The sequence below is a fragment of the Lygodium microphyllum genome, chromosome 15, assembly GCF_053477565.2.
Source record: "Lygodium microphyllum isolate KBCC chromosome 15, Lygodium_microphyllum_v1.1.10, whole genome shotgun sequence".
NCBI lineage: Eukaryota > Viridiplantae > Streptophyta > Polypodiopsida > Schizaeales > Lygodiaceae > Lygodium > Lygodium microphyllum.
The window spans coordinates 122,667,400-122,695,135 of record NC_141149.1 but is presented as its reverse complement, the minus strand read 5'-3'; the positions used below and the strand labels follow the sequence as shown (position 1 = coordinate 122,695,135).

Sequence of the window (27,736 nt, the reverse complement as noted above, 5' to 3'; positions counted from 1 at the left end):
TTTGGATCATGTCATAACTATGAAAGGTGTGTAGAGACCAACATCTTTTAAAATGTGAGAAAAATAAATCTACATAAATCCTAATAGTCATTAAAACAACTGTGCACAAATTATATCCTTACAATAGTAGAGATGCAAATTTTGAATGGTGGCATAAAATTTTCGAAAAATCCTTCTTTAAGAAAAGCATTTCTTCATCTTTAAGCAAATTGTATATTGAAAATAGTAGAAACGCAAAAATTCAATGGTGGCATAAAATTTTCAAAAAGCTCTCCTTTCAAAAAAGTATTTCTTTGTCTTTGGGAAATCATTATATAAGTAGAAAGGCATAATTTTAAGCGATTGGGTAAATTTTTGAAGAGCTCTTCTTAAAGAAAAGCACCTCTCCTTTTGTAAGAGAGACGTATGATATAAGTAAAACTAACATTGATATGATGGCACCGTATTAGGGGTTCATGATATCAATGCTAAGAAAAATACCTCTCCTTATATGGGCAAAGACCTAGGATAATTGAAAAAATAAACACTAGTGATGGCTTCCTAATATAATAGGGGTTCATGATTGATACCAATGTTATGAAAAAAAACATCTCCTTGTGTAGGAAAGGCAGCTCTCCCTGTATGGAAAAGAACTAGGGTACTTGTAAAAAGAAAACATCAATTGGGAGGGTACTAGTACACGTGAATAGGTGCAAGTACGTTTTTAAGAGTAGCAAATAAGTAAAGTATGTCCACTTGACGTTCACCAAAAACATTTTGGTAGTAGATATAAGAACCTTTAACTTAAATTTTTGGAGGAACATTTAATCAAATTATTTGTACTTATGATGTTTATAGATCTCAAAAGTTTGAAGCCTTATTTCCTAAATTTGGAATGCCTTTTATAAAAGTTTACAATTTGTTTTACATTAAACCTTGACTTTTCCTATAAACACTCTCACAAAGTTCAATAAGAGCTAAATCTATATTCACAAAACCCCTTTTTTTGGCAACGGATACAAAAGCCTTCAACTCAAAACTTTGAAGTAGATTAAATAACATATATTAAAAATTTTCATTAAACATATTTGCAAAATTCAAGGTTTAAATGATTTCTTTAAAATTTTCATGAACATTACTGGTCTAAATTGAATGGATGTTTGCAAAAAAACTAACCTTTAATGTATTTTTCTAGTTACATTTCCAGAAATCTGGTTGGGATTGAAGTTTTTGTCAAGAAAAAGATTTTTCTTAAACAATTGGGTTGGACTCTATAATCCTACAAAGAAGGCCTGAATTTGATGGAAGTTTTTCCTATTTTTGGCCATTTTGCCTGTCAAAACAAGTAGAAAAACTCATCATTTGTTAAATGACATATCTTGTTAAAGATGTTGCCTATCATTTTTCACCAATACTATGCACAAGATACTTAGATTTCTAGATAGTTTGAGACTTGTTTTAGGTAAATGAAAGGTATTTCGACAAACTTAGTTGTCACATGAAATATTGAGTGTCTCCTGAAATTTAAGGTCTAAAGTTGATTCTTAGTCTTTGTTAGAATTGTCCTTTAGGGCATATGCTTATACAATGGTGTAGTGATAAGGTGGTGCAAGTTCCAAGGAAATTATCGAGTGGTAACTTCAATTAAGTGGTCCACTTAGCCTTGAAATGTGTAGATATATTGCTTTTTGAGAAATAAGAGATTATTTTATAAAATTAAAGAAAAGGGTATTCTCTCTAGGGTTCACAGAAAATAGTCCTTTAGTGTATTTTTAATCAGTTGGATTTCTTAGAAATTGATGGAAATTGAAGTTTGTCTTGATAAAAATCGGCTATTTTTAAAACAATTTACTTATAAAACCAACTAATTTCCCCTTAAAATCGGCTAGGTTTGTTATTGGATTAAAAAAAATAAGGGTGGTGGTTTGCGCTCTCTCTCTCTCTCTCTCTCTGTGTCACCAAAAAAAGGGTTATGTTCTTGCACGCGATAATGTTCGCGCGTGTATAAAGATACGCATGCACGCACACACACACACACACACACAAGCGGGGCAATGCTCTTGTGTGCGATAGTGCGCCTTTGTTAGTGTGGGTGTGAGGCTTAAGGGTACAAATATCACAGACAACATCTGGTGGCGAAGAGCTGGGCGCGGGACCCCCTTGCCCATTCGAAGGAAGGACGAGATGAATGCGACTCGGGTAAGCTCATAAAGCACGTGCCACAAGAGCGGCTCGTCAGGACTCAGCACGCACAAACTAGCAACTCCATTTCTCCTCCCTCCGACGTCTCCGCCCAGGCGGGAGAGCTGTGGCCATGGAGGTGCTGTTAAGAGGCGAGGGAGGCGAAAGAGAGAAAGGAGAGGCGCTCGGCCTGGCGCTGTGCGCGTGGACGGCCGCCTTCGTGGCCGTGCGCTTCCTGCTGCTCCCCAGGCGATCGCACGACTTCTGCAACCGCATCGTCTCCCTCATCCACGTCTTCGTCTCCCTCACCCTCGCCTCCATGTCCGTCCAGGACTGGCACCACATCTTTTGGCCTCTCAAATCCGCCCCCTCTCCCATGCAGGTCCGATCATATCCCTTCGAAAGATTTTGCAGAAATGGTGTATTTTTGTGATGTTCCCTTGTAACACGTTCAGCGCGCTTCCATTCTTCCAAATCAGATGTTCGCAAAAGCGATCATGTAAATGATTGCAGACTTAGCAGCTCAAATTGCAAAACAATGGTCAAATTTGTAAGGCTTGGCCTGTTAAAACGCAAGACCATGTCTCACCTTGAAAGAGGTTTGCCTGTTAAAAGGCAAGGCCACATCTCATTTGTAAGACCTTACCTGTAGAAACGCAAAACCACACAAACACAACTAAAACAAGGGGAAAGAATACTGTTTGCTATACTACATTAGCATAGCAAAACTGTTCCAGTTAAAAAGCGATTTGCATGATGCATGTTGCCATGACGAACAACCAGGGAGTGGACGAACAACGTTCAGATGAGAGCGTTTAACCACATCGGATCTCAAAACTATCATAGTTCTTGATTGTTTAGAGGTGTTGCTAAGTGACAAGGACCTCGAAATCCATTCAATAATGTGACATAATTAGGATTTGCAGGACGCATGTTGCTATGATCAACAACCAGGGTGTGGACTTGGTTAACAATGTTTAAATTAGAGCCTTTGACCGCATTGGAACTTGAAACTATCAAGAGTTATTGATCATTTAGAGGGGCTGCTTAATGGCAAGCACTATGAAACCCGTTCAAAAATATGACATAATTTAGATTTGTATAAGGACCATGAAATCCATTTGAAAATATGATAGTTTCCATTTGAAAATATGACCCCAAACTATCAGAAGTTCTCGATAATTTAGAGGGGCTGCTAAATGATAAGAACTACGAAACTTGTAAAAAAATACGACATAATTTGGATCTACACAAGGATCAAAATATGACCCTAAACTATCAAGAGGTCTTGATCTTTTAGAGGGTTTGCCTAGTGACAAGGACCATGAAATCCATTCAATGATATGATATGACTTGGATTTGCAAGATGCATGTTGCCATGACCAACAGCCATGTTGTGGACTTGGGTAACAAAGTTTAGATTAGAGCTGATGACCACATCCGGCCTTGGAAGTATCAAGAGTTCTTGATCATTTAGAGGGGCTCCTAAATAGTAACAAAGTCTAGATTAGAGCCTTTGACCACATCAAGCCTTGGAAGTATCAAGAGTTCTTGATCATTTAGAGGGGCTGCTATTGCAAGATTGAGTGTGCTTGACACATTAAACTACTGGGACTTTGTTATTGTCCCTACTCCTTGTCTCATTATGGACCCTCAAATTGGATTGGTAGTGGATTCAATAGCCTTGTGGGATTAGCCAATTCTCTTCGTCAACTCTTGTTTATGTTTGGCGCGTTTGTAGTATCATTGAAGTTTGGAACTGATTGTCTTCAATTTATTAGGTTAAGACTGTGAAGATATATTAGGGTTTGCGCTAAGAAAACATAGAATGTATTAGCACATATGAAATACTAACTCAAACAATGACGCAATAAATGCAATACCAAAAAACACAAACATAAGTTTAGAAGAAAGAGAACTTCGAGGTGAATGAATCAGTGCTGTAAATGAAGGAAAGAATGTATAATATGCTCAAGGATAGAGTTGTCCAATAGCTGGTGGCTCTGATGGGAGTGGGCTGAGGGAGTAGTCGGAGTGTGACATCCATCAGAGATGGTTCCTGAGTGCTATAACCACCAATCGGAGCCAAAGGAGTGCTGAATGTGGAAGGGCGGTAGGCTGTGACCAAATTGCAACATTTTGAAGGCTAAAATTTGATAATTGCAATAGTGTACCACTGATAAAAGGTTGGAAACTGAGGGGAAGGAGATTGATATCAAAGACAAATGCCAAAACGTGTAGAATACCAAAAAAGGGTAGGAACCCCCTCAACCATGGATGTCAATGTTGAAGGAGGAAGAGGAGCTTGATGTCGGTCTTTGTGGTTTCAAGAACCACGATGAATCTAATGATGAAGGTAGACTTGACATCCCTTAGTTAGAATAGCCAAAGGAGAATTAGCCATCAAGTATGTGGAACATGCCTATACTCGATCTCGGGAGAGGGCTCCAATACTGACCAAGTGACATAGGCAAGCCTAAAACTCAACCTTGGGAGATGGCTCTATGCTAGTTGAAAAACAACAAGATAGTAGTCCACCTTGCAAATGGATCTAATGGACGAAGAAGTAAGACCTAACACTCCCCGACTAGAAGAGTGGGGGAAGTGTCAACCACTAGGGTAGTTGGGTTTGCGTGTACTTGATCTTAGGAGATGGCTCTAATGTTAACCAAGTGTTGTAGGCATGAACGAAACTCCACCTTGGGAGATGGCTCTAATACTAGCTAAGAATGCGAAGGCACAACCACCAAAGTAGGAGTGCACTTGTCATGAAAAGTAAACAAACTAGTAGTGTAGGAAATGATGGTTGAATGATAAAAAAAAACACCTCAGCTAAAACTAAAGAAAGATGGATGTCAAGAGAAGAATGCACAAGATCCGATATAAAGAGAGAAGATACTGTCTCCATCTCCATGCTAATGGGCGCAATATTCTCTAAGGTAGAAACCAGAAAACAAACCTTCAGTCCAGGTAGGACCAGTAATATGCCTGCAATGTTAGTCTTAAGTGAAATACAAAACCCAGCATGAAAGGATCCAGAAAGAAACCTACATAGTAGATGCTTTATATTGAGATGCTTTGGATGTTGTGCTAAACGAAAAAGAAAGCTTAAGTCAGTGTAGAATGCAGCGGAAGACTTGAAAGAATATGGCTAAACCTAAAGAAAATGTAACCTAACTAGCCTAAGGGTAACCTAGGAGTACTAAGAGACTAGCCTAGGAGAAGGTAACGATTGAACTAGTCAAAGATGTCATAAGACATTGATTGAGGGGGAGATCCAAGATCCACCATATTGCTGGCAAGCCATTGATGAACATAGATACCAGGGGGTGGAGAAACTATACTACCACCCTAGGAAAGACCCCTTGCCAACCTCCTTGGAGTGGCACTATCACTGTTGGAAGGAGAAATGGGGATTGGATCTTGCTTTGGTGTGGACACAAGACTCTTAGTTATGAATGAGGTGATTTTGGGTTTGTCTAAAACCTTTGGTCTTTATCATTTGTAGGGCTAGGTTTTTGGCAAAATGTGCAAAACCTATTCTTTTTTGGCAAGAAGTGCCAGGTGGGTCTCTGTGAGGGTGTGAGTCTCTCTTTTTTTCCTTGAAAGAAGGAGATTGACCATTGGCATTGAAACATGGTTTATGTTTAGGGTCAATTGGGGAAGGCGGTATTGGGTCTATGGGACTGGGTCTAAATGTGGAGGTAATTCCTTTCCACTCCCTTGATAGCATGACACAATTACGGGTGTGTAAGGCATAATGTTAAAGGATGGCATTCCTTTTAAAGATGAACCAAGTTGCAGAATGGTACACCTCTAAGTGTCTAATGATGGCCGAAAACCTTGGTGTGCATTAAAGACAATGTGTGCTAAGACTGGATAACCTATTGTAGTTCTAAAGTAAAGGTTTAAGAAAAATCTAAATGTGAAGTGAAAGCACGAGGGAAGGGTGGGGAATGTGAAGGTGAATGGGAAGCACCAAACTCATACTCAAATGAAATAAAAAATGAAGGATTATCTCTTGTGGAACATCTTTGAACATAGTTTTTTTCAAATCCATACCGGTACCAATCTAGGTCTCCATGGTGACTTACAATTAGTTCTTTGCATAATTAAAGGAGCAATATAGACAAAATTAGACTCACACAAAGGTGGATTGTATAAACCTGCTGTTGGGCTTGATTGTGAAGAGTTTGAATGTTCGGCTGTGTCCAAGTGGATAGTCTTTCCTCAACTAAGAGGTGATTAGTATCGTCGGGGGAGTGCTCCAATTGAGATGTACCTTGTGAAGAGGTATGGGACGAAGAAGAGCTGGGCTGTTGTGAATGAACCCTAAAAGTATGGTTAGTAGATGAAGCGTTGTCCTCCAAATCAAGACCATCCTACCTCAACAAAGCCTCCATGGGAGTAGCTCGAGAAAGCATAAGAGGATCCAAAGATGGAGTGGGTTGAGCCATCATGAATTAATTACATGTCCTTCGTGTGTCTTGCCCAAACCAAGCCTCCACTATAGCCATAAGATACTCTTCAGAAGAGCATCGGCTTTGATACCATATGAAGATATGCTAGGTTTTGCACTAAGAAAACACAGAATGTACGAATACTTCTAACACACAATAACTTAGACAATGATGCAATAAATGAAAAACACAAAAACACAAACATACAAGTAGAGAAGAAAGAGAACTTTACAGTGAATGAATCAATGCTGTAAATGAAGGAAAGAATGTACAAGATGCTAAAGGGCAGAGCTGTCCAACAGTTGGTGGCTCTCGTGGGAGCAGGCTAAGGGAGTAGTCGGAGTGTGATGTCCACTAGAGATGAATCCCAAGTTCTATAACCACCAGTCAGACTTGAAAGAGTGCTAAATGTGGAAGGGCAGCAGGATGATACCAAAACAGAGCAATCTGAAGGCTGAAATTTGGCAACTTGCAGTAGTGTATCATTGATCGAAGGCTGGAAACTGATAACTGGAGCTGTAGGCAGTAGGGTGACAGCTGTAGAAGTGTAAGTTGATGCAGGACAGCTTGCTGGACAGCAAAATAGAGCAGTCTGAAGGCTGAAATTTGGTAAATGTAGTAGTGTATCACTGATCGAAGGCTGGAAACTGATAATTGGAGCTGTAGGCAGTAGGGTGACAACTGTAGAAGTGTAAGTTGATGCAGGGCAGCTTGTTGGACAGCAAAACAGCTGTGGCAGGTGCAGCAATGACATCATCACCTGGGGCAGCAAATGCAAATTGTACAACAGCTTCTGGAGGAAGGTGACCGGTAACTAATGTCCACGAGAGCATCTGGAGGGGTAGACTGTAGCAGACTAGAGTGAAACACAGGCTGATTAGGTTTCGAGGCTGATGGGTGTCGGTTGTGGATCACCTTGGCAATAGCTGGAGAGGGCACCTAATGGAGAAAGGAGAGCCAATGGTAGAAATCTACAAAGACAGGATGGGCTCAATGATGGACATCCTATCTATTTATAGATGCAAAAGGGTCCTCCCAAATTAGGGTTTTGCTTATGGGGTAGAGAAATTCTCTAGGAACGCATTTTGTTTTAATGAAAGTTTGGTAATATTTGAGTTTTGGGGAATATAAAAGAGCCTATTAGTTTATAATGCATTTTTAGTTCAATAAAGACCTCTGCACACATGATGACTCTTGCGATAATGCTATGATAACTCGCTATTGCAAATTCCTCAACCATGAAATATCATATACTAAGATGGAGGAGATACGAGATAAGCTTGTATCCCTTGGAAAGGAGGTGGTGTCGGATGACATGGCCATGACCTTATTGTTACATTTATCTTACAAAAAATTTGATACCTTCTACATGAGAATCTCACCTTACATGTTGAGGACAAGGAGGGGTTAGTCGTTATAGTTCTTGAGTAGGATATGTGACAATAGGATATAGGATTATTTTGAGATTAGTGCATCATTAGGGAAAGTACAAAAGAAGATGAAATCGGAATCTTATTTCCACTCTAATTTTGTCAAAGAGAAGAAGCTTTAGTGGTATGGGTACCATGCCGATTCTATGTAGTTGTCCATATTTGAGTTCTGTGAGGAAAGTCCTCCATGTTTTGAATTTGGGCTTCCATCTCCTATCGGTCTATGGCCTTACCTACCTTGATACCCGAGTTATCTTCATCAATGGGGTCATCTTTGTAGAAGATGGTACCTTTCAGAGCCATTTGTTGGAGAAGTTGTTAGGAGTGTGGGCTTTATTGACTTCATCTTCCTTAATTTATGTAGGGTTCTCCTTAGCGTCAGCCATTATGTCTTGTTCCCTCAAATCCCCATCCCTTTTAGAGAGGGATATCAATATTGGTGATGTAGTTGTGGTCTCAGGAGCTCTTTTAGGAATTCTCATCTCAAAGGGCCTTTACTTTATGGAAAGACTACTTTTTCTCTTCTCTCGTATACCCTTCATTGTTGCTGTTATTCCCATTGTGAACCCTTTGGTTCTTCATGTCCATCGTTGGCATGGATGCTTTACGTTGCTTTTGATAGTTTTGAACGATGGGAAAAATGTGAGAATGACAATACTTTGAACTTAATTAACTCAATTAATTATCACCATGAAAATTAGAAGATAGAGAGCAAGAGAGAGAGAGAAAAAAGAGTTGGCACCGTGTTGAGAGGGGAACCAACCCCTCCCCCTTTAGAAGAATTTATCGATACAAAACCACGGGCACCAAGTGCTTGAACCATATACAAAAGAGTTGATTTATTGCAATTTTGAAAAGTAGAGTTTTGAAATCTTAATTTCTACAAACTCTGAGCAGCAAGCTGATTTTCTTATTTAGTGCTTAGATTAGATTAAGCTAAGTAGAAAGTGCTTCTTGGATAAGAGATAGATAAGAGACTACAAAGCTTGTGACTGAAATTTCAGTATGAGAGCTTATTCCAAACGAAGAGAGAGACTTTCAATATATAGGTGTGAGATTGGGATACTCAAAAGTCCAAAGTAAAGGCTGCAAACGACAAGTGTTTGTTGAAAATGACAAGTGTAGGATCACTTGTCTATTCAAAATGACATGTTCTATTCTCGATGTCACATGTCACTTTTCTAGAGAAAGAAGCTTTTAAACCTTTCACTTTAAAAATCTCTCAAATGTTTAAGAATTTGAGATAGTTGCTAAAGACCAAATTGTTTCTTGCTAAATTCGAGAGCTTGACGCGAAGAGAAATTCCATTTGAGCAACTTTCAAAAATAGTATTCTCCTAAATTTTAAGAGTCGCCAAATTTAGCTTTTGGAGAGTGTCATTGTATATGTTTACTAGTTCATGGTTTGTTTCTTTGAATATGAGCATGTGGTGTCAGTTTTTGAAACCACTCATTATATGAGCTTTTAGTGAATATGATTGAGTGTAAAAGTCTTAGTCATTTGAGCTTTTTGGTTGATTTGACCGCTCGGCTAAACTTTTAATTTCTCTTGGGCATCTCATCAATGACGACCCAAGTATAATTATAGAGCGCTTTGGCCATTTATGACTCTTAAATAGAAAAAAGAACATTTAACTATATTTTGAAATACTAAAATAACATAAATCGTCTTTCAAAGTACTTGAGCATCAAATTAATTTGGCATCATTGTACCAATATTTCTTCGTAACAATTGATATACGAAAGGTTTATTACATCCCTTTCTTTTGAGATCCGTCTTGTTTTTGAGATGTTGCTTGATGTATTTCTGATCCTACAACTTCTTTATAAGTTGTAAGTATTTCTAGATAGTCTTTAAAATACTTCTCGAGCATCCATTTAGAATCTAAATGAGAGCAATTTTAAAAATTTAGAAGGAATTTTGTAGAAATATTTCTTTATTGTTTCCTAATCATATAAAAGACTATTTGCTATTGTTGAAGTATCTCCTCTTGTTTCTACTTCAAGTGGATGCTCTATTACAGGTTCCAATAGTGAAGGCTCTTCATAAGGCTTGAAAAGATGGATATGAAAAGTATTGTGAATTCTCCAATGCTTTGGAAGTTGTAACTTATAATAAACATCATTAATCTTTTCATTGACTTGAAATGACCTATATTTTCTTGTTGTGAGCTTAGTGACTTGGGATGAAGGCTTGTTAGAGCTTCGTTAACGAGCTTTGTGAAATTTCAGTCATACCCAATCTCCCTTTTGTGAAATCAAGTGTTTTCTATGCTTATCTACTATTTTCTATTGTTTTTCTTGAGATATTTGAATAGCTCGTCTAACTTGGGCAAAAGTTGTATCTTTATTACTTATGAACTCATCAACATGAAATATCTTCTTTGTTTTGAGAATAGGTATTAAGAATGATTTTTCATATATGATTTTAAATAGTGCTTTACTTGTAGAAATATAAATTGTGTTGCTATAGGCTTATTGTACCAAAGGTAAATACTTTGTCAATTGTTGGTTGGTTTTTTGGTAATAACACTTTAGCATATACAATATTATGAGATTGGTTATCTCATTTTGGCCATTTGTTTGAGGATGATTGGAAGAAGAAAAAGCAAGCTTTGTATCCAAATTTTTAAAAAGAGCTCGCTAGAAGAGACTAGTGGTTTGTGGATCTCTATCACCCATGATGGATTGTGGTAACCTATGATACTTAAAGATTTGTTAAATAAATATTTTTGCCATAAGTTGAGACTTGATAGTCTTCTTGATTGGAATGAAATGTCAATTTGCTAAATCTCTCAATGATAATTCATATGTCATCATTATCGTTTGTTGATTTTGGAAGCTAAAAATAAAATCCATAGCAATGCTTTCCGAAGGTTGGTTTGGAATTGGTAATGATTACAAAAGCCTTGTAAGCTTTTGGTGATGAAATTAATCTTTTGGTACATAAGATATTCTTTGAAAAATTGTTCAATGTCTCATCAAAGACTTAGGCAAAATAAATACATTGCAAGTGTCTTGATTATGGCCAAAATACCTCTATGAGCCATGTAAGGAGTTGCATGACATTTTTCCATTACTTTAGGCTTGAAATATTTAGTAACACATAACTAATTCTCCATAAAAAGAAATCCATTTTTGATAGCATAGAAGTTTATCTTTTATAAAGTTGTTAACTCTCCCAAGTGATTTTAAAATCTTTAGCAAAAGCATATATGTGTCTCATACTAGTGAAATTTATTGATGAATCATGAATACTGCATGAATTTGAGATATTCTTGACAGGGCATTAGCTACCTTCTTTTGATTTTCAAGAATATGCAGTATTCGAAAGTTAAATTGAGCTAAATAATTAGCCCATCAAATATGCTTTTCGAAAATCTTTGGTTGGTTGAGAAAATGTCTCAAACTGTCATGATTTGTCTTGATGAGAAGTTTTCCACTTAAAAGATAGTGTCTTCAATCTTTTAAAGCTTGAATGATAGCCATTAACTCCTTTTTATAGGTAGTAGCATTTTTTTTTTTTGCATTTTTCAACATTTTGCTCGTGTAAGCAATTGTACGGCCTTGGTTTAAGATTGCACCAATGTAGTCTCTTGAAGCATCACATTCCACAAGAAATGTTTTAACAAATTAGGTATAATCAAAATAGGTTTTTTGCCGATATAGAACTTTAGAGTTTCAAAAGCTTCCTTATTTAGTTTAGTCCACTGCAATGTCAATGCTTTATTAGTTTAATCATGCAATGGTCCAGTAACCACTACAAATCATTTAATGAATCTCATGTAATAAGAGCATAATCCCAAGAAACATAAAGTTTGTATTTGCGGAGTTCTTGAAACACAATTTGAGTGTTGCTTATGTTTTTTTTAATTTTTTAAATGAACCAAAATATCATTAAAGAAAATACCTGTAAACTTCCGATGTGCTCTAAAGATTCTTTTTAACATTAATTCTTGGAATGGAAAACCTATTCTAAATTATAATTTTATTGAGGGCCCTGTAGTCCATACACATGCGCCAAGATCCATCTTTCTTTTGCACTAAGAGGACTGGAGGGCAAAAAGGTGAGGAATTGGGTCTTATTAAACCCTTTTCCAAGAGCTCTTTCACTTGCTTTATAATCTTCTCTTTTTGTGTTGGACTCACATGATAGGTTAGCCTATTTGGAGATGAGCTCCCATGAATGAGATCAATGTGATGATCTTTTGGTCTCTCTGGTGGTAACTTGTCAGGTAAAGTATCTGCAAAACAATCTTTATATTTCTTTAAGAATCTCATTCGCTCCTTGTTTGTTTTCAAAGTATTAGACTTTGTCATCTTGACAGCTCGTTGTATTATTGGATGTAATATTGGATGGAACTTTATCAAGAGATGTAAATTTAAGAGAAACAGTTGTAAACCTATTGATATATGTTTCAACATTGTCTCCATGACTTTGCTTCAGCTTGTTCCATTCTTGTTGCACATTGGCTTCAAAGGATAAAGGCAAAAACTTCTTGTTGAACATCTCCTTAAACTCTTTCCAAGACCTAGGTTACTTTTCCTCTTGAACAACTTTGAGGCACCAATTCAAAGCGGATGATTTTTTAAATATAATCTTCACTACCAAAAGCAGTATTAAATTGTCTAGCAAAAGACATAGCTTTCTAAGAATCTCTCTTACCATAGAAAATGTTAAACTTGACGCTCTTCTCTCTTGGCTTGAAGTCTCTTTTTGCATCGTTTTTCTTTGCTATGGAGATTCGGCTACCATGGAAATGGCCAGTTCTTTGAATTTCTCCTTGTCTTTCTTCATGAAGGGATTCTTGGGACAAGAGAAAGCAGCTTGTGTATGATGAGACTTTGAAGGCGTTGCTTGGATGGATTCCTGAATGATAGGTAATGTGTTACCTTTCATAGACTTAATTACGTCAATAACATTGATACCCTTTTATGTTGAGATAGGTGTTCGCAGCTGTAATACCATCTATCTTAAGATCCTTCTCGATAAGGAAATCTCAAAAGACCTCCACTTCAGTCCATACTTTAGCTCTTCTCTCCATAAAAACTTGAATTTTTGGATTAACTTCTAGCTCCTTATATCTTTGCATCTTCTCATAATCAGAGAAGAATATAGATATAGAGTGTTAGAAGCCTTCCGCTTGTTTACCAAAGTTCTCTTATTCGTCTCTTAACATGGTGAGAGAATTGGATGCAAAGATCTTGTCACCCAGAAAAGTTCTTACAAAGAAGAAGTCCTTGCAGTGATACCAATGTAAATGTGGGAAAGAACACGAGAATGACAATTCTTTGAACTAACCGACTCGATCAATTTTCACTATGAAAATTAGAAAAGAGAGAGAGAGAGAGAGAGAGAGAGAGAGAGAGAGTTGACATCATGTTAAGAGGGAAAACAATCTCTCCCTCTTTACAAGAATTTATCGAAACAAACCATGGGCATCGAGTGCTTGAACCATACATAAAAGTTTGCTTTGCTGCAATTATGAATATTAGGGTTTTTAAAACCCTAATTTCTACAAACCTCGGGCAATAAGCTGATTTTATTCTTTAGTGCTTGGATTAGATCGAGCTAAGTAGAAAGTGCTTCTTGGAAGAGAGATAGATAGGAGAGTACAAAGCACGTGGTTAAAGTTTCAGCATAAGAGCTTTTTCTAAATGAAGAGAGAGACCTCCAATATATAGGCGGTGGGACTTGGGTGCTTAAAAGTGGAAAGTAGAGGTTACAAATGACAAGTGTTTGTTAAAAATGACAAGTGAATGTAAGGATACTTGTCTCTTCAAAATGACACATGTCCTATTCTAGATGCCATATGTCACTTTTCTAAAGAAAAAAAGCTTCTAAACCTTCTACTCTAAAAATCTCTCAAATGGTTAAGAATTTGAGATAGTTGCTAATTGCTCGACTAAACTTTTAATTTATCTTGGGCATCTTGTCAATGATGACGAAAGTATAATTATAGGGCATTTTGGCCATTGGCCGCTCTTAGATAGAAAAAATAAACATTCAATCATATTTTAAAGCACTCACATAATACAAATTGCCTTTCAAAGTATATGAGCATCAAATTAATATGAATCATTGAGCCAAGATGTCTTGGTAGCAATTTATATATAAAAGGTTGGTTACAACTATAGCTTTGTTTAGGAATAAATTTTTGTGTGGGAGTTAGAGCTTGTGTATTGTTTTTGCAAGGGGCAATTCTGTAGATATCTTTACATTTGAACACTCACGTAATATAAATCACCTTTCGAAGCACATGAGCGTTAAATTAATTCGAATCATTGAGCCAAGATGTCTTGGCAGCAATTTATATATAAAAGGTTGGTTACAACTATCACTTTGTTTAGGAATAAATTTTTGTGTGGGAGCTAGAGCTTGTGTATTGTTTTGAGTTGCAAGGGACAATTTTGTAGACATCTTCACATTTGAAGGCTCATCCATAACCTTTGTTTCTCCATCATTCTTGCTCCTCGGGTAATCAGTAGCACACCTAGGATATTAGAGGGGATGTTTGCAAATTCTTGATCTCATGCTCATGAGTCCCATCACTTAGTTAGTGGGGAGTATTAGGAACTCAATCTTGTTGGTTCTTGCTCAATTGGTTACCGGTTATTGGTCTATAGCCACTGATTTGGCTGACTGAGTCTTAGGGATTTCTTGGCTGTTGATAGCCACTTGTCATCATTGTGTGCTTATTGAGTCATTCATCCATTCTTCTTTACTCCATTGTCATCATGTTAACTAGCAATGCACACACACGTACAAAATTTGGGCTTTTGATAAACTATTCAGATTTCCTTCTGGTGCATTTATACTCTTTCATTGAACATTTATGCACTTGCTTCCCCTGGCTTTGTGATATAAATGATGCAACAGATAGGGAGAGTATATGTATGTGTTCCTACAACTGATGGTACAAATGATGCAACAGATAGGGAGAGTATATGCATGTGTTCCTACAGCCGAGGTGATTCCATAATCTAGAAATTGGCAATTGTTTCTCAGGTACTAACTATACATGCAAAACTAAGTATCAATAATGAGAATAAATTCTAGAATGAAGTAATCATTTGAGAGGATACTTTACATGCCATATCTTTCAATACCCCATGTCGTAGATTCTTTGATTCTACCAAGTGAAGTGGAGCTTCAGTTTGTTTTTGTGACTGTGATCGAGTTGGGGCATATTCACATGCTACCTTTTGAAGGGGACACACATAGGAGGTAGTTTAGTCATTGATGGAGTCTAAAAGTCATCATGTTAGTCAAGTTTGTGCTGGGATGGAGTATAAATGCCAAAGAGTACATTGTAGATATTCTGGTTATGTTCTTCAATGCGTCTTTTTCAGGATTGATTGAGCGGGGGGCCTTGTTTGAGCACGAGGGGTTTCAACTCTAGCTTATTCTTTGTAGCTTATCCTAATGCAACTCCTTTTTGTCTTGTTAAAGCTTTCTATGCTAAGTTACTTTTTTTTAGACATCCAACGAGCCAAGTCAATTCGGTGTCTTTTACTGTCTTAAATGACATCATGAAATGCAAGATAGGATTCTTGCTTAGCTATTATCATGTTAACATTAATGCATTTCACAAGTCCATTGTTTTCATGTTTGTTATTTATGGGTTTTTGGGCAGAAATTGAGGTTGGTAAGCTGATTTCTAATTTTCTTGTCTTGTCTGGTTCAGTATATGAGTGTTCACTTGTCTGAAATCTAAGTGAAGTGGTTTTCTTTATTAGTGGGTTTTGGACATGGCTAATAGCGGATGAGGTTCTTTTGCACAGACGAGAGCGATGACGATAAGCTTGGGATATTTTATTTATGATTTCTTTTGTTGTCTCCTCGACACACCCATAGATTATTCCAGTACAGTCCATCATATTGTTGCAATCAGTGTCCTTGGATATTCTGTCTTCTACAACAAGGTACGATTTTTGTGTATTAGCTTTTTGCTGTTTGCCTTTATGCTTTCAATGGATCAGTTGTGTGTAATGTGAAACTTCATATATTTATTGATTGATGAGATTGATCCAAGTATAATCGATAGATAGATTTTAGGTGCATTTTGTATGTCATACTCACGTAACAGGACCGGGATGGAGCCTAAACCAGACATGCAAATCTAGTCATAGCTCACAAAAAATGTGAAAGCATGAACAAAGGCAATTTGGATTTGCATGCTTGTAATAGATTCCAAACGCCTAAAAAAACCTCAAAAATGACTCCATATAACTACTATCCCCACCCAACCACCCCCCCCTTTCCTTTTGGATGGCTTTCTCATAATGCTTTTAAAATAGTGAAAGAAAAATCCCAAATGGTGTGAATCTCCATGATGAAATAAAAGGTTAAAGACTCAAGTGTTGATTACTTCAGAGGCCTGATGGAAATGAAGGAGCAAAAGAAGGGGGAACAATGCGAAGGTGAAGAAGGTAAAGGGATTTGCAGACTGTTGAATGATCCTAGGCTGTAAACTCCAGGTGCAATGAAATATTGAATGTGAAATGAAGTATGTTTAGTCTATAAGTAGGTCCAAATTGGAAAATTGACTGGCCTAAAATAGTCATGCTCACATGTGGCAAAATTGGTGCTTGGACATTGCGCATACATGGCAAAGGGTGCCCAATGTGCAGATGGACATATGATCCTCAACATCAAAGGAGAGGAACCCAAATGAGTTGAGGGGTCACATGTCATGTCACATGTGTATGATGACATGAGGGTTAGAACATGGTCCCCCTTTGACCAAAGATACAATCACGGAGGTCCAACTCTAGCTCTATACAAGAGATCTCTAAGGCTGTTGACAGGTAATGCCTTGTTGAAGACATGTTGACTAGATTTGGGTTAAGCTAGGGAAAAGGAACTCCAGCTATTGGAGTAGGTGTCAAGGAGCTGATTTTTTGAATGCATGTATGCTTCAAGAAGCTTAGGACAGATCTTGGGTACTTAATCTCAAACTTGCAAGCTAGTGGAATTGAAACCTCCATCCTGTGGAACTCGAATATAGGAAGATCCTCAGATATTGAGTAAAGTCTAGTGGAATGGAATAAGAAGAATCCTCTAAGATGGAGAGAGAGAGAGCAATTGCAAAATTTGGGAGCTGTAAGTAGAACGTGAAGATGTCAACTAGTAAGATAAAAGACTCGTGGAACTAGGTTGGCCCTCTAGAGGATGTGGAACTAGGTGGCCTCATTTGGGACCTAGATGAGGAAGTGGTTGGTCCCTTGTGGGATCAAGATGGCTTACTTAAGTACTTGGATATTGGCAATTGCCACCTAGGATGGAAAGAGCCCCTCTAGATTTTGAATGTCTCCTTGTGAGATGAAACTATTCTGTGATGCCATATCTTCCATCAAGTAAGCAAAAATTAGTAGGGTTATTAAAATAATTGTGTAAAGTAGTAGCCCCCTTTGCAAGCAAAGAAATTGTAAGGGCTTAATCGTCCAAGCAATCATCAACCAATGGATAAGGATTCTCCTTAAGATGGCCAAGGTAGTTCTCAGTAATAGCATCTAAATAAATGAAAACATCATTTGAGTCATAATCAAAACAAGAAACCTCAACCACTTAATCAATCTCTACACCACCATGATTTGCAAATAAAAGTGTATCACAAGTGATTGAAGCTAATGAAATAGGAGAGTAGTATAACGAGTAGGAAGCATCAAGGAAAATGGAATGGTGAAAAATTTACTCACACCATGAAAAAATAATCTTGATGGATGAGGATGGGTAGGGATTTGTGAAGAGGTTAAAAAAGGTGACACTTGCAAAAAAGGGTGAATCGCAGAATTGGGGGGCACCAAGTGAGCTTGCTAGACTCGTTGAATAGGTAAAGGAGGGGGATAGGAGAGTGCTAGATAAAAATGTGAGGGGTGGGATGGTCATGCCCAACCAAGTGAAATAGAGGGCATCTTGCCTTGGGAAAATGAGAAAATAGAGCACTCAAGATCAACCTCCTCTTGCTAGTGCTAGCCATTGGCCACCATGGAGCTTCTAAATGAGGTGGGTATTGCCTAGGCTTGGTAGGATGAGATGGCCATGTGGCTGTTGATGAGGAAGGGATAAACTAGAGGGTGGAATGCTTTTTTTCGTGTTTTTATATGCCTTTTGGCAGATGAGGGCAGCTTGATATTTTGAGGGAGTTGGGAATCGAGCACATGCACCCATGCTCACAGCTGTGAGCTCTAACCAGCCGAGCTACGCTCCCGACCTCAACTAGAGGGTGGAATGTTGCAAAGAAAGGCATGCTTTGAAGGTGTATCTAATGGAGCCACATAGCACCCATTATATTCGTTACCATGAGCTCCTCGTCCACGATAGGACCCCCCTGTGAGGCTTGGAACTACTAAACTTTCCCTCATGATCTATCCATTGGTAATAGCCTCTATAGTGGTGGTATCTGTGTCAAAAGATGAGGTACCAGCGAGACAATAGGGTTTGTGGGAAGGAACACGGAGTGAACTCGGCAAACACGGAGAAGAGAAGAAAAGAGAGAAGAAACTTTGATGAATGGAATGATGAAGTTCTGAATCATGGAGTGAATGTGATACAAGGGAACAAGGGTGCCGTAGCACAAGGAAGATGATGAAGATAGCCACGAACCACGAACCACAATGTCCTCCTAAAGGGGTGTGAGGGCAGTGGAAAGGTTGGAGAGAAGAGGTGACAGACTAAATGAATCAGCTTTGAGGAGTGAATGAGAGTGGCCTATAAATACGCACAGTCAGTCTAGGATGGTGCCCCTTTTTGGGGATGCAAACCCTAAACGTAAAACGCAGAAATGTAAAAACACAAACTGTGGGTGAAGGGTTTTTCAACACCCCCTCTCAAGCCCAAAAAGGGGAACAAGAGAAGAGTGAGGTGGAGATGGAATGCTACATGCTGAAGAATGCTCATGCAGCAGGTGCCACTTGGACAGTGTCTCTCGTGGGGAAATTGTTCACTTGCCCAAGCGCCCTAGTACAAAGATGATAAAAACATGCAATGCAGAGGAGGAATGTCAGACTTTGTGTGGTGTCGAGAACCATAAGGATATGTACGTACTCGATCTCGGGAGTTGGCTCCATGCTGACCAAGTGACCAAGGCAAGAAGAAGAGGAGGAAGAAGATGTAGAGGATCCCTAAGATCCAAGATTTCCACATGAAAGGTAACCTGTAGTAAAGAACAGTAGACGGAGAGAACTGGAGAACCTGAAACTCAACTTAAGGAGAGAAGCCACTAGCTCCGTGCATCCATGCAGGAAGGAATACGAAGGGCTCATCACCAAGTCGCGGTTGAACCTTCAAGGCTCCGATCTAGGTAGATCCTCGAGATCCTGGAAATCAATAGGTGAGATGACCGATGGAAGGAAGCCACCCCATCCAAGGGTAGAAGAAGAAGGTAAAAGGCCTCCGCCAGGGTGTGCGAAGGATTGAGCGGTGGGTGGGGACCCCCTTTGAAATCAGAGGAATAGGAGCCCCCTCTGAAGTCGCAGTAGATGTAGATGCCCCCTCGGAGGGCAAAGAAAGATCATCTCCCTCTGAGGTAGATAGAGAATCCAAAAACTCATGGATCACGGACTCCGAAATGTTTGAGGGTGAAGGAAGTGCCGCCGGTCGTGTCGAAGAAGATATTTGGGGTGGTGAAGAACACCTAGAGGTGGCCTCTCGAACCTGAGTAGGTGAGGGTGAAGGGTGGGGCTTAGACTGAGCAATGAGTAGGCAACAATCGCTACTTCTCAATAGAGTGGACCGGAAAGCCAAAGAAGAGGAAGGAGTCGAGCAACCATTGTCTCTCGAAGGAGCGGATTGACAAGGAGACGGTATCAAACAATCACTATCTCTCGACGGAGCGGACTATAGAACCGCGGGCCATGGTAGCCATTGTACCCAAAGTTAGGTGGGAGAAGATTGCCGTTGGCATTGCGGCGATCTCCAAGAAGTTGTAGTGCCAATCAATCCTTCATGTGCTCGAAAGGACTTAGTGCGCATCGGATGCGTCTTATTGCCTTGAGCATAGTACTCTGATAGCCGATGCAGAACGATCTCTGTGGCCTAGAAAGGAGAGGTGGCACAAGGAGTGCTTGGTGGAAGACGCGTATACTTTGGGGGGGTGTGGATCAAAGGTTGAAGTTGGCAAGCATCGGTGGTGTGTCCGATGATGCCATAGTAGAAGCACCTAGTAGTTTGAGCGTCTGTTGGCAAAGAAGCCATGGATACCAGTGTGCCTTGTTGAAGAAGGAAGAGGTTAGCCATGAACCATGAACTGCAATGTTCGTCTCAAGGGCTAGGAGGGCAGTGGAAGGGCTGGAAGTGAGCTGCCAGTGGGAGGAGGATGCGACTAGCAGTAAGAGGTTGCAACCAGTAGAAAAACGTAGGCGAGGAGAGAGAAAAACTAAAAATGCATGTTGTAGGAGAGAGACTAAAAAACGTAGAAAAAACTAGCTGTAGTAGCCAACATGCTAAGCTGTAGTAGCCAACATGCTAAAATCAGCTCCGAACAATGTGTGATAAGCTGGAAGCAAGCGCTAGACTGTTGTAGACAGCAATGGCCAGCTTGGACCGTGATGTCCTTTGCATCTGGGGTGTGGGCAAAAAGCTGAAATACTTGGAATTTGCAAAAACGAGATTGTTTTCTGAATGGAGAGTGATCAGCAACAGTTGCTTTGTTGTAAACAGTTGCAAACTGCAGGTGGAAGGTTGGAAGTAGGCACCAGGCTGTAGATGACAGCAAGGGACAGCTGAGACTGCGATGTCCTCTGCGAAAGGGGTGTGGGCAGCAAGCTGAAAACACCTAAAACTTGCAAAAACGAGATTTTGATGCAGCGGAAGAAGAAGAGAAGTGGATGCTGAACCCGCCACTGGTCTTTGCCTTCATTGGGGTAGAGGATCTTTGCCTTCATTGGGGTAGAGGACCGTGTCAAAAGATGACATACTAGCGAGACAGTAGGGTTTGTGGGGAGGAACACGGAGTAAACTTGGCAAACATGGAGAAGAGAAGAGAAGAGAGAAGAAACTCTGATGAATGGAATGATGGTGTTCTGAATCATGGAGTGAATGTGATACAAGGGAACTAGGGTGCCGTAGCACAAGGAAGATGATGAAGACAGCCACGAACCACGAACCACAATGTCCTCCTGAAGGGGTGAGAGGGTAGTGGAGAGGTTGGAGAGAAGAGGTGACGAAGTGAATGAATCAGCCGTGAGAAATGAATAAGAGAGTGGCCTATAAATAGGCATAGTCAGCTTAGGATGGTGCCCCTTTTTGGGGCTGCAAACCCTAAACGCAAAACGCAGAAACACAAAAACGCAAATTGCGGGTGAAGGGTTTCTCAACAGTCTCTAGCTACAATGTTTGCTTAGGGGGGCACCTTGTATGTGAGAAATTAGTGTCCTTGTTGTCATCAATGCTGCAATCACCATTTTGTTGCTTCTTGTCGCATCCCCAATTGTGATGCGGTGACACCTTGAAGAAACAAGGGCCCTTCCAGGAGCTATAAGCAACTTTCTCTTTTTGTGACATAATATGAAATGAAGGTCACTTGGGTAATTGTCTTCAAGATTGATGGCAGCCTCAAATGCATGACATGACTCTAGTGACTTTTGAATGATGTACATAACTTAGTCATCATCCTTGAACTCTTGCTGTCTTTCTCTAGCTACCCATCAAATCAATAAAATTTTGCACTAGCTCTATGAAAGTTTTGCTGAGCTTCCTCAATAAAGGCTTGCATAACCACTAAGTGATCATGTGTTAATGCCTAATTTTACTCCTGTAAAACAGCTTATTTTTGGACAGTAGGAAAAATAATAAAATTCTTGAAAATTCCCTATCAAAGGACATGTTATGGGTGTCTAGTTTGATCCCTAGTGTAAAGAAAATACCCTAACACAGAAGCATAAACAGAAACCGTACGACAAAGCACAGTCTGATAAAAGAACACAGTTAGGGCTAGGGCAACTCAGAGACAATGAACACAGTGAATAAATGAAATGATATGACTACTAATAATACGATGCTTATGCAGTAAACACACTATGCAATGAATGAATATTGAACCTCGAACTCCTGTATCTCAAGGATCAAGGTAGGGGTAATGAGCAGGAGAGTGTGTCGTACTCCGAACGGATCCCGAATCGCAGCAAGGCAGCCTCTGGATGTCGAACACCAACAAACACAGCAGTGAGAAGCTGGATCTGATGCAGGCCGCAATGAGGAGAGAGAGACTAAAAATGCAGGTAGGACAGCCTGCAGGAGAGAGAAAGACTAAAAATGCAGGCAGGACAGCCTGTAGGAGAGAAAAACTGCAGCGACTATAGAAGGAGAGAGAAAACTGTCAGGGCAGCAGCTGGGGCCTGCAAACGCAGCAGTTTGCTGATGTGGCAGGCTGTACAACAGCAGTGCAGATGATCAGCAGTCAGTCGCTAGGTAAAAACAGCAGCAATCAGTGTGTGGAGGGCTGGAAACAGGCGCCAGACTGTAGGGAACAGTGATGGACAGCAAGGGCTGAGATGTTCTCCGCGAACGAAATAAGCCTAAAATAAGCATGTTTTGGGGCTGTTTAAGTGGCTAAGAGCAATTCTTAGCACAACATCTAGTTCTTGCTTTTCAGCCATCATCCTTTACTCCCCAGCCTGCCCAACCCTAGAGGTTGCATTGCCATCATTTGGAGGTCATCGTCAACATTGGTGGAGGTTTGCCCTGCTGCTATAGCTGCTGCCCAGCTGCCCAGAATGCTGCCTCTATTGATTACCATGTTTGGAGCTTGTCACTAGCCATGGCCGTAGTTGGCGTCATCATCATGCGCTACGTTTTCTCTGAGCTGCCTGCCTTTTCCCCTTTTGGAGGCTAGCTTGCTATTGTCATTATTGGCTTTATCTTTTGCTATCTGCTGGTATACCTTATGTTTTTCTGCTTGGAGTCATCCCACATCCTGCTGTCCAAAGGACTGTGTTTTGCTCTCTCCTTTGTGCCTACAACATTATCAACCTCGGTGGACAGTTGCTGCTGTGTTTTACGATTCATCACGAGTATAACACCCTCTTGAAGATGTTTTTGGTGTCTCCAACACTATTCTCAGCTCTCCCTTGCCACGGTCCTTGCAACATGGAGGTTTGAGGCCTTATTGTATAAATCACTTTTATATATCACACTCATCTTCATCTAGCATTCGTTAGACTATGTTCATCATGCTGTTGTGCTTTCTATGTTCCTTTGTGTTTGCCCTAGCATGTCTTTAGATTGTATCACAATAGGGTTCTCTTGACAGACACTTGTGCCTTGATTGAGAAAGCTTGGCCTTCAAGAGCATGTGAGAACACTGTCTAAGATGTCTCAGCCATCTTCATCAAAGCACTCCCCCTGGGAGCATATCTTCTTGGTGCGCATTTTCCCCTTATTGCAAGCTTTGAGCAAAGGACACAAACAAACATAGGCACAATGCCATATCAAATGAATCCGCTCTAATTGCAATTAGTGCAATGTTCTTATATTTTTTCATTTCGTTAGTCCTTTTGTTACTCCTTATGATGTGCAGCCTATGGGTATAAAACCTACATAATCATGGAGGCCCAAACCCAAACCTATACCAGCATGTGAATGTAAGAAGATATGGGTCTAGAGGATAAAGATTTTACTTTTGGTACATCTTATCATTCACAAAACCCATCCATCCCACCCTTTCCCAAATCATGCCTACCTCCATTCCTCTATCCACATACGCTCGTTTCACAATTTACCCCAGATGTCCAATATTTACAGTTGAGTATCCTTTTTCCACTCGTAAGTGCCCTGATTTTTTTGAACGACTTTGTGGTATATATTGAAGCGTTCCACTGCAACAAAAGCAATGATGCAGCATTACAGCCTTAGCTGCTTTCATCTATTCTTTTATTCTGATCAAGTTGGTAGAGTTACTGTATATTTGTGTCTGCAACACAATGAAAAAGGGATTACAAATAGGAAATGAATTAAAGCTGTTTTCACTCCCAATTTTTTGAAGGAACACATTGCTGTTGTGTATATATGATCATATTGCTATTGCTGATGTCATAAGTTGGATAACAGTTAAAGAAGTTTTAGTCTATCTTATCTATGCTAATACAATCTTTTTGTGCTATCCTATCCTGATTCAGTGTGGAACCGAAGTTGTGATGTGCTTGTGGCTAGCAGAGCTCTCAAACCCATTTATGCATGCCCGTGAACTACTGAAGGAGCTTGGTCTGAAAGATACAGCTCTGAGTTTGGCAAATGATGTAAGCTGGCCTCTTGGCTGGAGGATGAAATTATTGTCAAAAGTCTTGGTTCATATTTGTGAGGAAGTGTGCTGATATTGAGTGCTTGCTAATAATGTTTGCAGGTCTGCTTTGCCCTCGTTTTTGGTTTTGCTAGATTGGTAGTTGGCCCTTACTTGGTATATTTGACTGTATTTGCAGACAACCCCTTACCTGTAAAGGTGAGTAATGTTCGGAGAGCTAATCCGCCTTTGCAAAGCTATATTTTCTGACAGCCTTGAAATGAAATTAGTGGATGTTATTTGTGAAATCTGCTTCTGATTTCTTATATTTTTTGGCTGTACTACAGCTTGGGGCCCTGGGCATACAGTTTGTGAGCATTTTCTGGTTCTACAAAATTGCAAGGATGGCTATATACAAAATGTCAAAGAAAGGAAAACAGAAAAAGAGGATGTAATGGAAGTAGGCCTACTAGTAGCTGTCCAATCTTTTTTTGTTTTTTTGGATGGCAGCAAATTCTTTGATTGTTTCAACAATCACATGTACTTTATGCAAAGTCATGCAGAGAAAAGTGGGAGTAGTCTGCTTGATCATGAACTTCTGTCCTGATGAGGGCTGTACTGGAAGACGTGCATGACATGTCAATGTACTTCTCAATTTAATGCAATGTTGTTTGGCAAGGTTATTTGAGTACCAAATTGTTAAGCAAGCTTCTTAAGCAGCTTGTTGCAGGCAATGCATTACATCTCTTCTGGTTTGGATTCACATCCGTATAAGTAATGGAAGGAGCTAAATTTTTGTAATTGGATTAAGGACAGGGAAAAGGACATTGCAATTTCTAATTGGACTAAGTTCTGGAAAGGGGCGTAGTACAACTGGACTAAAATGGGAAAAGGCTATGGAGTTACATAATTGGACTAGGTAATGGAAATGGCCTACTATAAGTGGACTTGGGTCGTGGAAATTGACCTTGGGGCTATGTAATGACAAACGACCTTGCAGTTACTTGAATTAGTTGGCTCGATGATGAGACTGCAGGCTGCTGCACTACATTGTGCATTGGCATCAATTGTTTACGCTTGATGGCCATGCTATGGGAATTATTAGTGCACAACAACCATTGATGCCACTATTATGGATGGATGCACTCCCTTTTGGAGATTCTTTAGGAGATTTTTGTATCTGTCCCTTTTTGACTCACAAGTGCTTTTGAAATCTGCAAGGCATTAGTCTTTCTGAGTGTAGCCATGTTTTACATTAGTCATAAATACAGTCATTTTCACTCCAAGAAAGGTATAATAAGAACGATTGGAATATCAAAGTTTCTTCAGGTGTTAATGATGCAAGTATCATGTTAGTGGTGGATTGGAAAAAGTGATGTTCCTGTGGATGTGCCGACAAGAGTATAACAATAGAAGAAAGATGCTCCCAATGTGATTGCTATCAACAACATTTTTTCTGCATCAAATTTTGTTTTGTAAGTAATTACTATATTGAGTTTTATGGGATTAAAAATAAAGCAATCTGATAGCGTTACACTGGGTGTCAAGCTTTGTATGCCAACAACTGAACTTCATCTTATTTACTGCATTTATTTCTGTTAGAATATATATATTACCAGTCTAGCATTGTTCACATGATGGTTCGATTGAAGTTCACAAATCTCAATCAACTTCTCAAAATGAGAGGGTTGAAAAGGAAAATGGTTGTACAAATGATACAATCTATATGTTGTGAGAATTTTATCAGTAATGCTTATGCGGATGTGCTTACAAGGGTATACAACAGAAGAAAGGCATTCCTGAAGTGATCGCTACCAACAACATTCTTTTTTCATCAAATTTAGTTTTCAGGTTACAACTCCTTTGAGTTTTATGGGTAAAAACAAAGCAATTCGATTATGCTTTCACTGGGTGCCAAGCTTTGCATACCAACATATGAGCTTCATGCATTTACTGCTTTTATTTCTGTCAGAATATACCCAGTCTGGCATTACTAAGCATGATGGAGTCTGCAACTCTCCATCAATATCTCAAAATTAGATCCTCAAAGAGGAAAATGATTATACAAATATCACAATCTGTATATCGTGAGAATTACATTAGAGTTAATATTCATGTATGTTTGTTGTAATTTACCCAACACCATCTAATGGACCATTGAAACTTGGAAGGATGGATCCAAACTACAAACATATTTTGGTTACTTTTCTTTCTTGGTGAGGCAATTGGCTATGGAAATAGTGCCTACCTATGACAATTGCAAGCTTGCTTTGCTTTTGAACTCTCTTTTGGAATTGTCAATCAATTTTTGAAGAGTATAATTGACATGGCGTTCTTGTATGGCTTAGGATTGATGTGAATTGTGTGTGTGTGTAAGAGAGAGAGAGAGAGAGAGAGAGAGAGAGAGAGAGAGAGAGAGTGCCTCTTGATCACTTCCACATTGTATCTAGCTTAGACATCATTTTGTTCTCATAAGTTATGTATTGTTTATTGTTTATTTTCCATTTAGTTAGTCATAACATTAGATGACATCAATTTTGCGACAAAGAAAAATTCATTGCCCATTGAGTGATTTATATTATATGATGTGAATTCTAGATGGAGGTACTAGTGTTGTATGAGTTTGTCACATGATGGGTTTTGAGCACCAGGAGGGTTGTCGAAGGAGATTGCTAGCACCATTGAAGTGAAACAAGGATGCCCACTCTCACCTACTATATTCGACCTTTGTATAGATGAGATATCAAATTACATTGATAGACTTGGTGGGGAGAGAGTTTTCCTAGGGAGCATTGATATCCATATTATTGTATATAGATGACACAATTGTCATCTCCAATATACTGGAGGGACGCCACCTAGATGCACTATATGCCCTTTGTTAGGATAGAGATCTCATAGTGAACCTTAGGAAAACCGAGGTTATGGTGTTTAATACTTTCTCCCAATGGATTTGATGATCAGTATCCCCTTTCACATATGGAGAGGAAATGGTGGAGGTGGTCTAGAGAGATGTTTATTCAAGGATTATATATTCAGGGCCAAGATTCACTTTGAGAAGGGCATCAAAGGATAGATTGACAGGAGGCTATGTACTCCAAGATCGATGGAGAGTGAGTGTGTACACATACAATTTCAGGAGCCTTACTCGAAGCCTTGGCTCTTTGACACCTTGGTCACAACAGCAACTCTATATGGAGTCCTCATATGGGGATTGCCTCTACTATGAGGAGAGCCATGCAAGATTAGCCACTACCTAGGGGAGGAGATATATGAGGGATGAGAGCAGATGGAGAGACCCCTAGTAGTGATTTGAAGTAAGCGCTCTGTACCACATGGGATTATCAAAGCAAAGATGGGAGCATCACCCATAGTGGCAAAGGCCCTTTTCCAGATAATGACCTTCTTACACCGGCTTTGGGACTTGCTGAGACAGAGATACTCTTGGCTCGCACTAGAGTCATCTA

General features: G+C 39.4%; 1 protein-coding gene across 2 annotated transcripts; it reads left to right on the top strand.

Moving 5' to 3' along the window:
* The first annotated feature begins 2,093 nt into the window (after positions 1 to 2,093).
* Positions 2,094 to 24,947, top strand: LOC148025006 (TRAM, LAG1 and CLN8 (TLC) lipid-sensing domain containing protein). 2 transcript variants are annotated; one of them, XM_087694703.1, is made up of 5 exons: positions 2,111 to 2,542; positions 15,835 to 15,975; positions 24,169 to 24,288; positions 24,393 to 24,488; positions 24,617 to 24,947. In XM_087694703.1, exons 1-5 carry the CDS (start codon positions 2,294 to 2,296, stop codon positions 24,722 to 24,724), a joined length of 714 nt encoding a protein of 237 aa, XP_087550829.1. In that variant the 5' UTR covers positions 2,111 to 2,293; the 3' UTR covers positions 24,725 to 24,947. The 2 variants fall into 2 exon arrangements, with proteins under 2 accessions (XP_087550830.1, XP_087550829.1); XM_087694704.1 differs by lacking the exon at positions 15,835 to 15,975 and having other exon boundaries at positions 2,094 to 2,542.
* The last annotated feature ends 2,789 nt before the right edge of the window (positions 24,948 to 27,736 follow it).

Excerpts from the sequence above, each read along its gene's own strand:
- LOC148025006 (XM_087694703.1), top strand. The coding sequence starts at position 2,294 with ATGGAGGTGCTGTTAAGAGGCGAGGGAGGCGAAAGAGAGAAAGGAGAG. Across the intron at positions 2,543-15,834 it reads CCGCCCCCTCTCCCATGCAG|ACGAGAGCGATGACGATAAG; the intron begins GTCCGATCATAT and ends TCTTTTGCACAG. Across the intron at positions 15,976-24,168 it reads ATTCTGTCTTCTACAACAAG|TGTGGAACCGAAGTTGTGAT; the intron begins GTACGATTTTTG and ends ATCCTGATTCAG.